The sequence below is a fragment of the Balaenoptera borealis genome (genome assembly GCF_965194805.1).
Source record: "Balaenoptera borealis genome assembly, chromosome: 5".
Taxonomy (NCBI): domain Eukaryota; kingdom Metazoa; phylum Chordata; class Mammalia; order Artiodactyla; family Balaenopteridae; genus Balaenoptera; species Balaenoptera borealis.
In genome coordinates, this window is record NC_138862.1 from 65,212,232 (window position 1) to 65,224,333 (window position 12,102).

At 39.4% G+C, this 12,102-nt stretch overlaps 1 protein-coding gene across 1 annotated transcript in view; it reads right to left on the bottom strand.

Annotated features, from left to right (window-relative positions):
* Window positions 1-930: 930 nt before the first annotated feature.
* Window positions 931-12,102, bottom strand: part of IGSF11 (immunoglobulin superfamily member 11) — a 147,634-nt gene continuing 136,462 nt past the window's right edge. The window contains exons 5-8 of the mRNA XM_082394737.1: window positions 11,961-12,083; window positions 10,998-11,148; window positions 1,547-9,375; window positions 931-1,514 (exon numbers count right to left, since the gene is read on the bottom strand). Of these exons, the coding sequence (XP_082250863.1) occupies window positions 8,931-9,375; window positions 10,998-11,148; window positions 11,961-12,083 (719 nt within the window). The 3' untranslated portion in view covers window positions 931-1,514; window positions 1,547-8,930. The remainder of the gene's footprint in view (window positions 1,515-1,546; window positions 9,376-10,997; window positions 11,149-11,960; window positions 12,084-12,102) is intronic.

Genomic DNA, 12,102 nt, shown 5'->3' on the forward strand with positions numbered 1-12,102 from the left:
ACACGAGTAATACTGTTGGCTCTGCAGCTTACTAGCTTTGTGACCTTGAGCAAATGACTTAACCCAAAGCCTTGGTTTCCTCATCTGTATAATTAGCATGACACTAAACTTGGAAGTATGTCCTGAGGATTAAATAGGATGCACGCAAAGTGATTAGCATGCTGGCATACAGCAGGTGCTCTATAAATGCTGATGTTTTCCCACCCTCCCTTTTAATTCTCCTCAGTGATTTAAAAATTGATTGTAACCAGAACATAGATGTGCTATTTTGGGATTAAATGTGGGAAAATAGGAAACAAGGGTTTATTTGGTCAGACAGACAATAATTGCCAAGTCTTTTCCTTTCTCTTAAACAAAAAGAATCTCTAAGGGCTAGTTTATATGCAGCAGCACTCAAATAGCATCTCTGGCAAGAAGAGTTGGAATAATGAGTAGGTGTAAATGACTTAACTATAGCCTGGAAATGTAAGCTTCTGAACTACTACTAATAATGGCTAATATTGTTTACTATAGCCAAACAATATGCTATTCACTTTACATCCATTATTTCATCCAATCCTCACAACCTCAAAGGTAGCTACTGTTATCTCTATTTTTTAAAATTTAAAAAAAAAAAAATTTATTTATTTATTTACTTGTTTTTGGCTGCGTTGGGTCTTCATTGCTGCGTGCAGGCTTTATTTGTGCCGAGCGGCGGCTTCTCTTGTTGCGGAACACGGGCTCTAGGCGCGTGGGCTTCAGTAGTTGTGGCTCATGGGCTCAGTAGCTGTGGCACGCGGGCTCTAGAGCGCAGGCTTAGTAGCTGTGGCGCATGGGTTTAGTTGCTCCACGGCACGTGGGATCTTCCCGGACCAGGGCTCAAACCCGTGTCCACTGCATTGACAGGTGGAATCTTAACCACTGCACCACCAGAGAAGCCCTATCTCTATTTTTTTTTTAATGTATTTATTTATTTATTTTTGGCTGCATTGGGTCTTCGTTGCTGCGCATGGGCTTTCTCTAGTTGTGGCGAGTGGGGGCTACTCTTCATTGCGGTGTGCGGGCTTCTGATTGCGGTGGCTTCTCGTTTGGAGCACAGGCTCTAGGTGCATGGGCTTCAGTAGTTGTGGCTCGTGGACTCTAGAGCGCAGGCTCCGTAGTTGTGGTGCACGGGCTTAGTTGCTCCACAGCGCGTGGGATCTTCCCGGAGCAGGGCTTGAACCGGTGTCCCCTGCATTGGCAGGCGGATTCTTAACCACTGTGCCACCAGGGAAGTCTCTGTTATCTCTGTTTCGTAGGTGAATTTGAGCCTTCTTGAATTTTGTAACTTGTCCTATAAAATGGACAATTGCAATGCATCATGTACATATACATGGACATATAAATTTGTCCAAGTCCAAAATGCAAAACTGCTGTAAATGTGGTGAACTTGGGGAGCAGTGATGAATGGTATAGAAATGTAGCTTCAATGGAAACTTTTTAGTCTAAATTATCTAGTTATCCAACCTGCCAAAATCAGTCAACTATCAACTGAACTCACAGTGTTAAATACACAGCAGGCACTCACACTTATTGCTTTAATACTTTTGTCTCTATCATTAATGTCTTATGATTAAGTCATAATTTTGTACCCTGCCTTTACCTAAAATAGGGACAAATACCTTATTCACAAGGGAGCTGTGAGGAAAAGCTATAAATAACTATATACACACAGAATTTACAAGCACCCTTTCTCTAGATTGCATTCATTTTCTCCACATTTTGCTGTGAGACTGAATATTATTTTACTAAACACAAGTTAGAGGGCTATCTGAAAGAGGGCCCTTAGAAGGCAAAACAACCAGGACCCCATATCTCTCCTCCAGACACGGGTTCACTCAGACAGGAGGACTGAAAAACACGGGTTTCTTCCAAATCACCGCATTTAGTCTATTATCTCTACAGCTTTCCCAAAGAATACTGCATCTCTAATATAAGAGCAAATGCCACCCAGGAAATTGGTACAATCATTTGCCCCTTGGATGAATGGCTCTGATGCACCATTACTTTAGGAATTTACTGATATCTGACTACATTAAGAGGCCAACCCTATATTTTCAGTTTCATCAAGTTAGCATATCCTTCAAAAATTTTCTCTGAGTGAAGCAATGTGCTAAGTGTTGTGATGACCACCAAGATCTAGAAGAGATCGTACTGTCTGCCTGAACTTGTACATATATCCATTCATATACTTGTGATACTAAGTGTAATTATTTGCTGATTCCTCCTGTAATATGAGCTCCTCAAGGACAGCTGTTGTTGCTTATTTTCTGTTTTTATCTCCAACACCTAGAACAGTGTTTAGCACACAGTAAGGGGTCAAAAATGATTCTGGCATAACTCAGTTTATAGTCCAGCAGAGGAGTTCAATCATGTATACAAATACAGGAATATAATACAGATTATGACAATTCCCTCAAAGTTAGTAAATGTTATATGGCTTGTGAGAAGAAGCAGTGACTTCTCACTAGACTGAAAAAGAGAATATTTATGGAAGACAGAGCATTTGAACTGGACTTGTGGTACAGGAAGATTTGGGTGGGGATAGGTGGAAGATGTAGAAAAAAAGAGAGTAGGAAAAAGAGGAAAAAAAGAAAAAAGAACAAGCTAATTCAAGAAAAGATAAGCAGGCCTGGAGCAAAGTTTGCAGGTAGAATACTAGCAGGAGTTGAGAATAGAAAGACAGTGAACCATTTCTGGAAGGAATGGAATGAGTCAAGCCAAGGAGTAAGAATTTCATTTAATACACAATTGAGAATCCTCAAAGCTATCAAATAGTAGAGTACTATAAAATATGTTTAACTGCTGATTATTTTAAAAAGCAAAGTTCCAGGATTTCTGGTTCCAGCCAAGATGGAATAGCCCCATTATAAGTCCCATTGTAAGACAGTCTTCCCTCTTACAATGAAAAAAACCTGGATGTAACACAACACACAAGCATAGGAAGACTCTAAACAGTGGAAGGAAGACACACTTCCTAGGGACCTTGGCAACCCCTAGTAGGGGAGCAGAGCCTGCACTCACACCCAGCACCAACAAAGTGGAAAGAGGTGGTACAAGTAGGGTAGTTGACACTCCACTTCCTCCTCCCCCTCCCCCCAGTTTCAGCAGGCCCAGTGGGGAGGGGAGCCTCCACCCCACCTACCATTAACCAGTGAGGTGCACTCCAGGTCCCTCCCCACCTCCACTGATGTTGGTGGGGGCAGGGTGGAGTTGAGTTTCTGTTGCCCCCCTGCAGCAGCAAATGGTGCAAGTCAGCACTCTGCTTCCTCCCTCCTTGGTGTCAGCAGGCCCAGCAGGAGCTGAGCTTACACTTCCACTTGAAGGCAACAACACGGTGAAAGTTCGTGCTCCACTTTCACCAAGAAGGGGAAAGTGAGCTGAGGGGGAGCCATCCTTCTACCCACCCCCCATATGCAGAGAAACCATGTAAACACTCCACTTTTGCTGAGGTGGAGCCTAGCAGACAACTAAACATATACACCCATCTGGTCCTTGTGCTACACCTCCACAAAGAGAATGCCTGCTAAAAAATAAAATAAAATATTACAAAGTTTCCAGAATCTCATAATATAATATCCAAATTGTCCAAGAGAAAATTAAAAATCACTCATTACCCTAAGAACCAGGGAAATCACAACCTGAATGAGAAAAGACTGTCAATAAATGCCAACATCAAGACGAATCAGAGAAGATTTTTAACACAGCTATAATAAAAATGTTTCAATAATTCTTCAGTAAGCAATTATGAATTCTTTTGAAACTAACTGAAAAACTAGAAAATCTTGGTAAAGAAATAGGAATGAAGTAATAACATATGCTACAACATGGACGAACCTAAAAAATATTATGGTAAGTAAATTAAGTCAGTCACACACACACAAAAACATACACATATTGTATGATACCATTTACACGAAATCTCCCAGAGTAGGCAAATCTATTGAAACAGAAAGTAGATCAGTGGTTACCTGGAGCTGAAGATGGCATGGAAAAAGGAGTGACTGTCAGTGGGTACAGGTTATTTTTGGGGTGATGAAAAATGTCCTAAAATTAGATTTTGGTGATGATTGTGCAACTCTGTAAACATACTAAAAATTACTGAATTGTACACTTTATATAAGTGAACTTTGTTATGTAAATTATATCTCAATATAATATAGGTTGAAATTTAAATTACTAATTAAATTTTCTTTAAAAAAGGAATCAAATGTAAGTTATCAAACTAAAAAATACAGTGACTGAAGTTAAAAACTTGCTGGATGGGCTCAACAGAAGAGAGGAAACAACAGAAGACAGAAATCAGTAAACTTGAGGACAGGTGAACAGGATTTACTCTGAACAACAGAGAGAAAATAGACTGAAAAAATGAAGAGAGCCTCAGGAGCCAGTGGAACAATAACAAAAGATTCATCATCAGAGTCTCAGAAAGATTTGAGAAAGAGAGTGGGGCCGGAAGAGTATTTTAAGAAATAATGGCTGAACACTTCCCAAATTTTTCAAGGATTGAAAGGAAAGAACTGTCAATCATGAATACTATACCCAGTGAGGAATGAAAGGGAAATGAAGACATTTTTGGACAAAAGAAAACTAATAGAATTTTTTGCTAGCAGACCTACCCTTACAAATTGGCTAAAGGGAGTTCTTCAAACACAAAGGGAATGATAAAAAAAAAAAAAAAAAAAGGAATCTTGGACCAACAGGAAAAAAGAAAGAAAAACAAAAAAGCACATATATGGGTGCATACAATAAATTTCTCATGAGTTTTTAAATTATGTTTGATGATTGAAACAAAAATTATACACCATCTTATCAAGAAAAAGATATTTAAAAGTGGGGAAAGGAATATATGTGGAAGTAAGTTTTCACACTTCACTCAAAGTGGTAAAATCTTGACACAAGTAGACTGTGATATGTTATATATGCTTATTGTAATACCTAGAATAAACTTCTAAAAAAATACAAAGTGATATACTCAAAAACACTGTAAATATATCAAGAAGAGATCCTAAAAATTGTTCAAGTAACCCACAATAAGGTAAGAAAAGAGAAATAGATAATAGGAAATAGAGGAGGAAAAAAACAGAAAACAAAAAATAAAATAGCAGCTTTAAGCCCTAAACATATCAATAATTACCTTAAATGTAAATGGTCTAAATATACCAATTAAAAGACAGGTATTCACAAAGTGGACACAAAAATATGATCCAACAATGTGCTGTCTACAAGAAACTCCTTTCAAATACAATGACAGTAATGTTGTAAGAGTATGCAGACATTAATTTTTTAAATGCAGGAGTGGTAAATTAATATCAGAGAAAGTAGACTTCAGAGCAAAAAAAATTACTAGAAATAAAAAGGGACATTACATAATGGTTAAATACTTAGGGATAAATTAAATACTTAGGGATAAATCCAACAAAACATGTAGAGGATCTGTATCCTGAAAATTGCAAAATGCTGATGAAGTAAATCAAAGAAAACCTAAGTAACAGAGACAAAACATGTTCATGGATTGGAAGACAATATAGTAAAGATGCCAGTTCTTCCCAAACTGATCTATAGGCTTAATGCAATTCCTATTAAAACAGCAAGGTGTTTTGTTGGCATAGACCATCTTATTCCAAAATTTATATAGAAAGGGCACAGGACCTAGAATAGCTAAAATAATTTTGAAAAAGAAGAATAAAGTACGAGGAACCACTCTACTAGGTGTTAAATATTGTTAATTAGCTACAATGGTCAGCATAGTATTGGTGAAGGAACAGACACAAAAATCAGAGGAATAGCTAGAGAACTCAGAAAGAGACCCACACAAATATGCCTAAAATGATTTTTTTCAAAGGTGCGAAAGCAATTCACTGGAGGAAGAATAGACTTTTCAACAAATAGTGCTGGAACCACTATACACTTGGGCATTTATCTCAGAGAAATGAAAACTTACGTTCACATAAAAACCTGCAAAAAATGTTCACAGCAGCTTTATCTGTAGTAGCCAAAAACTGGAAACAACTCAAATATCCTTCATACCCTTCAGTGGGTAAATGGTTAAACAAATTGTGGTATATCTGTACCATGAAATTCTACTTATCAATAAAAAGGAATGGACTACTGATACATGCAACAACTTGGATGAATCTCGAGAAAGTTATGCTGAGTGAGAAAAAGTCAATCCTCAAACGTTACATACTGCATGATTCCACTCATATAGCATTCTTGAAATGACAAATTATAGAGATGGAGAAGAGATTAGGGATTGTGGACTTGGGGAAGAAGGAGGTGGCTATGACTATAAAAGAATAGCTCAAGGAATCCTGCATCCTGAGTGTGGTGGTGGCCACACAAATCTACACGTGATAAAATTCCATAAAACTAATGCACACGTGCACGTGTGTGCGTGCACGCACACACACACACACACACACACACAGCAGTGCATGTACAATGTTGAAATCTGAATAAGGTGAATGGATTGTATCCATATCGGTATGTGACACTGTATAATAGTTATGCAAGATATTACCCTTTGGAAAAATTAGGTGAAGGGTATATGGGAATCTCTATTATTTCTTATAAACTGCATGTAAATACATAATTATCTCAAATAAAAAATTAAAGGAATGACCCAATATACATCAAGAGCTACAGTCATGACCGTAACTTTCTGAACTGAAACTTGGCAACTCCAGTTCAGAAATCATCATTTATCTACTCAATACCCATATTAGGCACTGTGCTAGGTGACAAGAGATACAGGGTGAAAAAGACAGTCATGGATCCTGTCTTCATGAACTTCCAGATAAGAAACATGAAAATGGCTCAGTGTATGAAAAGGATCATCACATTTTCAATCACACATGTGATAAATGGACTCAAATTTCTAACGATAAGAGTAGAGCTAAGTAATTTTTGGAATACTATATGCTCATTAAAATTATTATAAATACTATTTAACAGAATGGAAAATGTTTAAAACATTAAGAGAACATTAAGTACAAAATCATATATTCATTAGTATATGATAATGACAACTTGTTTTTATATGAATAAAACTTTTATTGAATTTTAGATAATTAGAAACAATAAAGAAATTCAAGATAAATGCTTTCTAAACAACATCTGATAGTATCATCTTATCTGTCATGGCATTTTCACTCTTCTTTATAAAAAGTATAGACATTCATTTATTTAAATTTTTACAAAGTCAAGAACCGTCAAACCGAAAAAATAAGTAATGCTAAAGTAAATTCAGTTCTTCATCAATACTGGAATGATTGCAATGGTTAGGTTCTGAGCTTAGCCCTCTTGGAAAAATAGTATATGCAGCAGCTGTTGGTTTCCATTATTCAAATAAGTGTGAAAACCAGAAGGCCACTTCCTGTGACGACTGTGCTTGCAGGAAAAGAGGGCAAAAGCATAGTGGGAAGACGGAATGAGAGACTACATTGGGGAAAGAAAAGATGCTCTTATCCAATCCTGGGGTCAGCATCATAAATAATTTAGGAAACAAATCTGGGAAGAAACTATTTGTGTGTTGCTTAAAGTGTGATTAAGGCGAGAGAGTCACCGATACAAGCATGGCCAGATCCACAGAGCACAAATAGAGTGGAGAATCTGCAAATTACCTGGTGAACTCCCAAGGCCAGGTAATTAATCGCAAAGAATCTCTTTACAGTGGTGTAAAATGCATCTGGGCAAAATTGCAACCCTGAGCTGTGACAAGAACAGGGCAGAGCCTCCCAGGAGCATATCTGAAGACATCCCTTTTGTCTCAGTCTTATCTCTTTTGCAAAAATAATCATTTTGAGAAAAACAAAACCAAAGCAACTCCTGCCCTCCCTGTAACAACCCAGTAACCTCGACTTGTCAAACAAGGAGAAAGTTATCTACCGCAGTACAAAGGCATGGGGTGCTGCCCTCATTAAGAGTAACCTGGTGTGACAGCAAGGGAGACCTGGACGGCCCTGCTCTGAAAGGCTGCCAGGAATTGCCTTCCACCCGCCTCCCTGCTCCTGTGCTGCCTGCACGACCTAGGTCTTGCCGCCTGCCGGGCTCAACGAACAAGCTCACTGGACGTGGCGTTAACAGTAGTCTTTTCCTTCCTAACCCAATGCCTCTCTCATATTTTTTTTTAAAAAACAACAGTTTTCTTTTAAAAAATATTTTCCCAGGAAATAATGAACAGTAACTGTCATGGACCTGTAACAGACCCTAGAAAAACATAGACAGGCAATAATCTGTCAATATAGCAATATTCCAAATATGAAATTCATGGTCCAGGAAGAGATAAATAAATAAATACGAAGGGGCTTCTCAAAGAAGTTTCTAGTTTTCACCCATTCCTTACTGAATTCTGTTGGTGTAAAAAGTTTTGATTCTACGATACAAGAGCCAGCCCTGCTAGGACCAGTATTCACCATTAATGCCATTCGGCCCCCTACATCAAGAGGGGACGGGGAAAGGCAGGACGTACCACAGGCTTGCTCAGTATGTTTCTAAGGACACCTATCTTTTTAAATAATTTCATTCTTTAAACTCCATCTGGCACTTTAGTCTCTTGAAAAATTATTACGTTAGACATGAATTAAAAAACAAGTCCATCTGGACTGCAGTTTAGGTTTTAAATGCTATTCTGCTCTTCTACCTTTTTCCTTGGCTTGGCACATCTGTGAGATCCAGCTTTTTGAACAGGATCCTGGGACAGCTGGGGTGGGGGAACAAGTCTTCATGCCGGAGCATTCCAGTTCATTTTACCAATCTTAGTGGCCGGGTCACAGCCCTGACTCCTTCTTTGTGCTTTTTTACTAGGATCATTGTCAGGAAAGTGTCTTTCCCAACACTCCACCACCCCGCCCTCCCCCGGGAATGGGGGCATCCTTTGCGTCCTCTCTGCACCCCCATCTGCTCGCGTCCTATACCAGGGAGCCAGCCCGACTCTGGGCTGGAACCATGACAGGGACAGCACCAATGCGCTCCAGGCCTGCTTGGCTGATGGTGTAGGAGTGTGTGTACTGAGCCCGGGGCTTCCTGCTGACCGAGCCATTGCTCCTGGACACGGCCTGCGGTGACGACCCTCTGTTGGCCGTCACGACCAGGGTCTTCTGTGGGGCTGGGGCCAGATGGCTGCCATTGGCATAGACGGATGGTACGTTGGCGTGGCCCGAGTGGAGGGAGAAGGACTGGCGCAAGTCACTGAAGTGGTCGAGTGACTCTGTGTTTCTGTGCACTTTGGGGTTGTTGCTCCAGCAGCGGCTGTTATAGGTATTGGAAGAGGTAAATGTGTTGCTCTCTGAGAAGGACACCTCGGTGTGAAATGCTTTGGCAGAAGAAGGACATTTAGGTGGAAGATCATCCTCTCTGAAAACGAACAAAAATAAAGCTGTTGATAGGATTTACTTGAGGTTTACCCTACCTACCTGCCCAGGACTCTTGTCTTCTCATGTTCAGGTGAATACGTCTGTGAAATTCAAACCCTCAGGACAGACCACACTATCATGAAAGCAAACACGGCAGTCCTGGTGGCCTCGGCTTTGACATTCATTCCCTTTAAGACAATGCTTAGGAAAAATTCTCCCTCAGCTTCTCAGTCCCCAAGAGTAACAAAGAAAGTAGTATCAAATCTCTCAAAAACTGTGTCTTCCAATATAACTGAAAAATATATATGTGTGTGTGTATGTATATGTGTGTGTGTGTGTGTGTGTGTATATATATATTTTTTCTTTTTCTCTAAATAGGAAAATAGTCCATGAAGAAATCCACTGAACTAGCTGTTGTAAAGCTAGGAAACCAAACTACGGGTGTAGGAACTTCAAAAATCTATTAGAATTGGCCTGATTTTATTGCCTTTTGGGGTTTGAGAAATCACTGTGGTGTGCTGATGAGAGGTTTTTCTCATTAATCTTACACTGGGATGAAATCTGTCCCTGCATAGAGTCCAAACCCTTAAGAATTACAAGAGGCTAAGAGAAGTCATTAAGTTAATTTAAGTTGTTACCTAATTCATTTACCATTTTTTGAGTACCAGGCATTTTACTAGATGTTTCATGTGAGAAAAAGACAGCTCCTCTACCCAAGAAGCCTATGGTCAAATGAGGGTGACACTCAATGCAAGAACAGCTGCAAGTCTTAAAGGTTGGACAAGGGCCTAAGTCAACTTATGTGAGGAGGTGATGCCTGGACTAGTCTTGAACCAGATCAAGGAATGTACTGAAGAGGTGGATGCAAAGGGAAGGAATATGGTCCAGGAACAAGGTGGAGGCTACAGGAAAGGCCCTGAGGCATGAGAGAAGACAACAGACTGGAACACAAAGTGATCAGGGAAGTTGTGAGAGATAAAAGCAGGGAAGCAGGTAAGGGTCAGATTCTGAAGGGCTGTGTATGTCATGCTAAGTAGACTGGAGTCATTAAAGCATTTTCAATAAGGATATCGATGCGATGCCATCTAAGACTGAGCCTGAACCCGCATATCTCCACAATACGGCAAGAGTCACCTTTCTTTCAAGATCATTTGACATTGTTTCCTTAAGATGTTCATATTCTTGACTGAACTGTTTTCAACCAAGCCATACTGCTTTGGTCTATCTGTACAGGTGCTATTCTTTCTTGCTTTATGTTCGCATCATTTATAAATGCCAATATTAAACACATGTTCTAAACTCACTTTTCTACTATGGCAGCCACCTAACCCCACCCACCCTTAAGCTATGGGAGGAAACGGGGGAATTCTTCACTTGTGTCCTCCTAATTGGGCACATGCTGGACTACCCTACCCACCTCCCGCCTTTCACGATCCAGTAAATAAAGCTGAGTAGTAAATACCATGAGGAAGAGTGATATAACATACAAGAAACTATCATTTGGCCACTTTAACTACCTTGGTTAAAGTCATAAGATTAGCAAAGAAATCTTAGCTGCCAAAATTAATAGAAATACAGACATTGGCTATGCCAATGTCAGGATAAATTATCTGACACACAAACCTTATTTCATTAGGAATTTCTTCTTCCTCCTCCTCTTTATTTTTGCTTCTCCAGTAAAAGAATGCCCCTAAAATTAGTGCAATGCAAAAAATGATAATAACTGCACCAGTGCCAATGGCTCCAGCTATTAGTCCAATGCTCCTGGGCTGGGCTGCAAAATATATTTAAGGTATATTTAAAGAAAAAAAAGGAGAGAAAGAGAGAAAGAGAAATAGAATATGCTCACACAACTTCATAAACATAAAAGGCTACCAGAGAATCTTCTTAAAATATACAAAATTGCCTACAGTATTGTATCCATTTAAAGTTAAACCTCACTTAATTTTCTGTATCCTCAGTGGCTAGGACTAACACACAATAGGCTCACAAACATTTACTGAATGAACGAGCAATTCGTTCAATAAACGAACAGCTGTAGGAGAGCCACAATCAGGGCAGAGCAGGAAAAAGACCATACCTGACTACTTGCCTGACCTGCCCCAAATGAACCTGGCAAGCAGCAGGATAACTTGTTACCTCATCACAGCCAGATCATTCCCTTTTGCAACTGGAATTCAAACAACCCAGAATTCTCAACTAAAGAGAAAATTTCTGCACTGCTTATGTATGACCTGGGCACCCAACATTTAAGCAGATATAAGGGATTAGGAAAAAATACAAGAAGGTCTTGCCATGACCGTAAGATCATTACAAATTTTTAATATGTCTATAGCACTATATAATCAGAACTGATCTGATTCTAATGATCCTGAGAAGACATTTTATCATAAAGAAGAAGTCGTATTGCTGAGGCTGAGAAGTATACTAACACATCTATTAAATATCTTCAATAATGATTAAAATCAAAAGAATTTCTATTTAATCTTCAAACAACCTCTAAACAAGCAGAACTTTTCATTCCCTAGTTTAACAAAGATCTTGGCATTCAGACCCAGAGTGGACATCAGAATTTTACATACTTACGAGAAATAACCTGGAGATCCAAAAGACAGGTGCTGGTCCCAATGGCATTAGAAGCCACGCACTGGTACAAACCTGATGACAGGGCGCTGATGTTCCGGATGGTGACTGTTCCCTGGACCTGGTCTGTCACAAAAGTAACAGT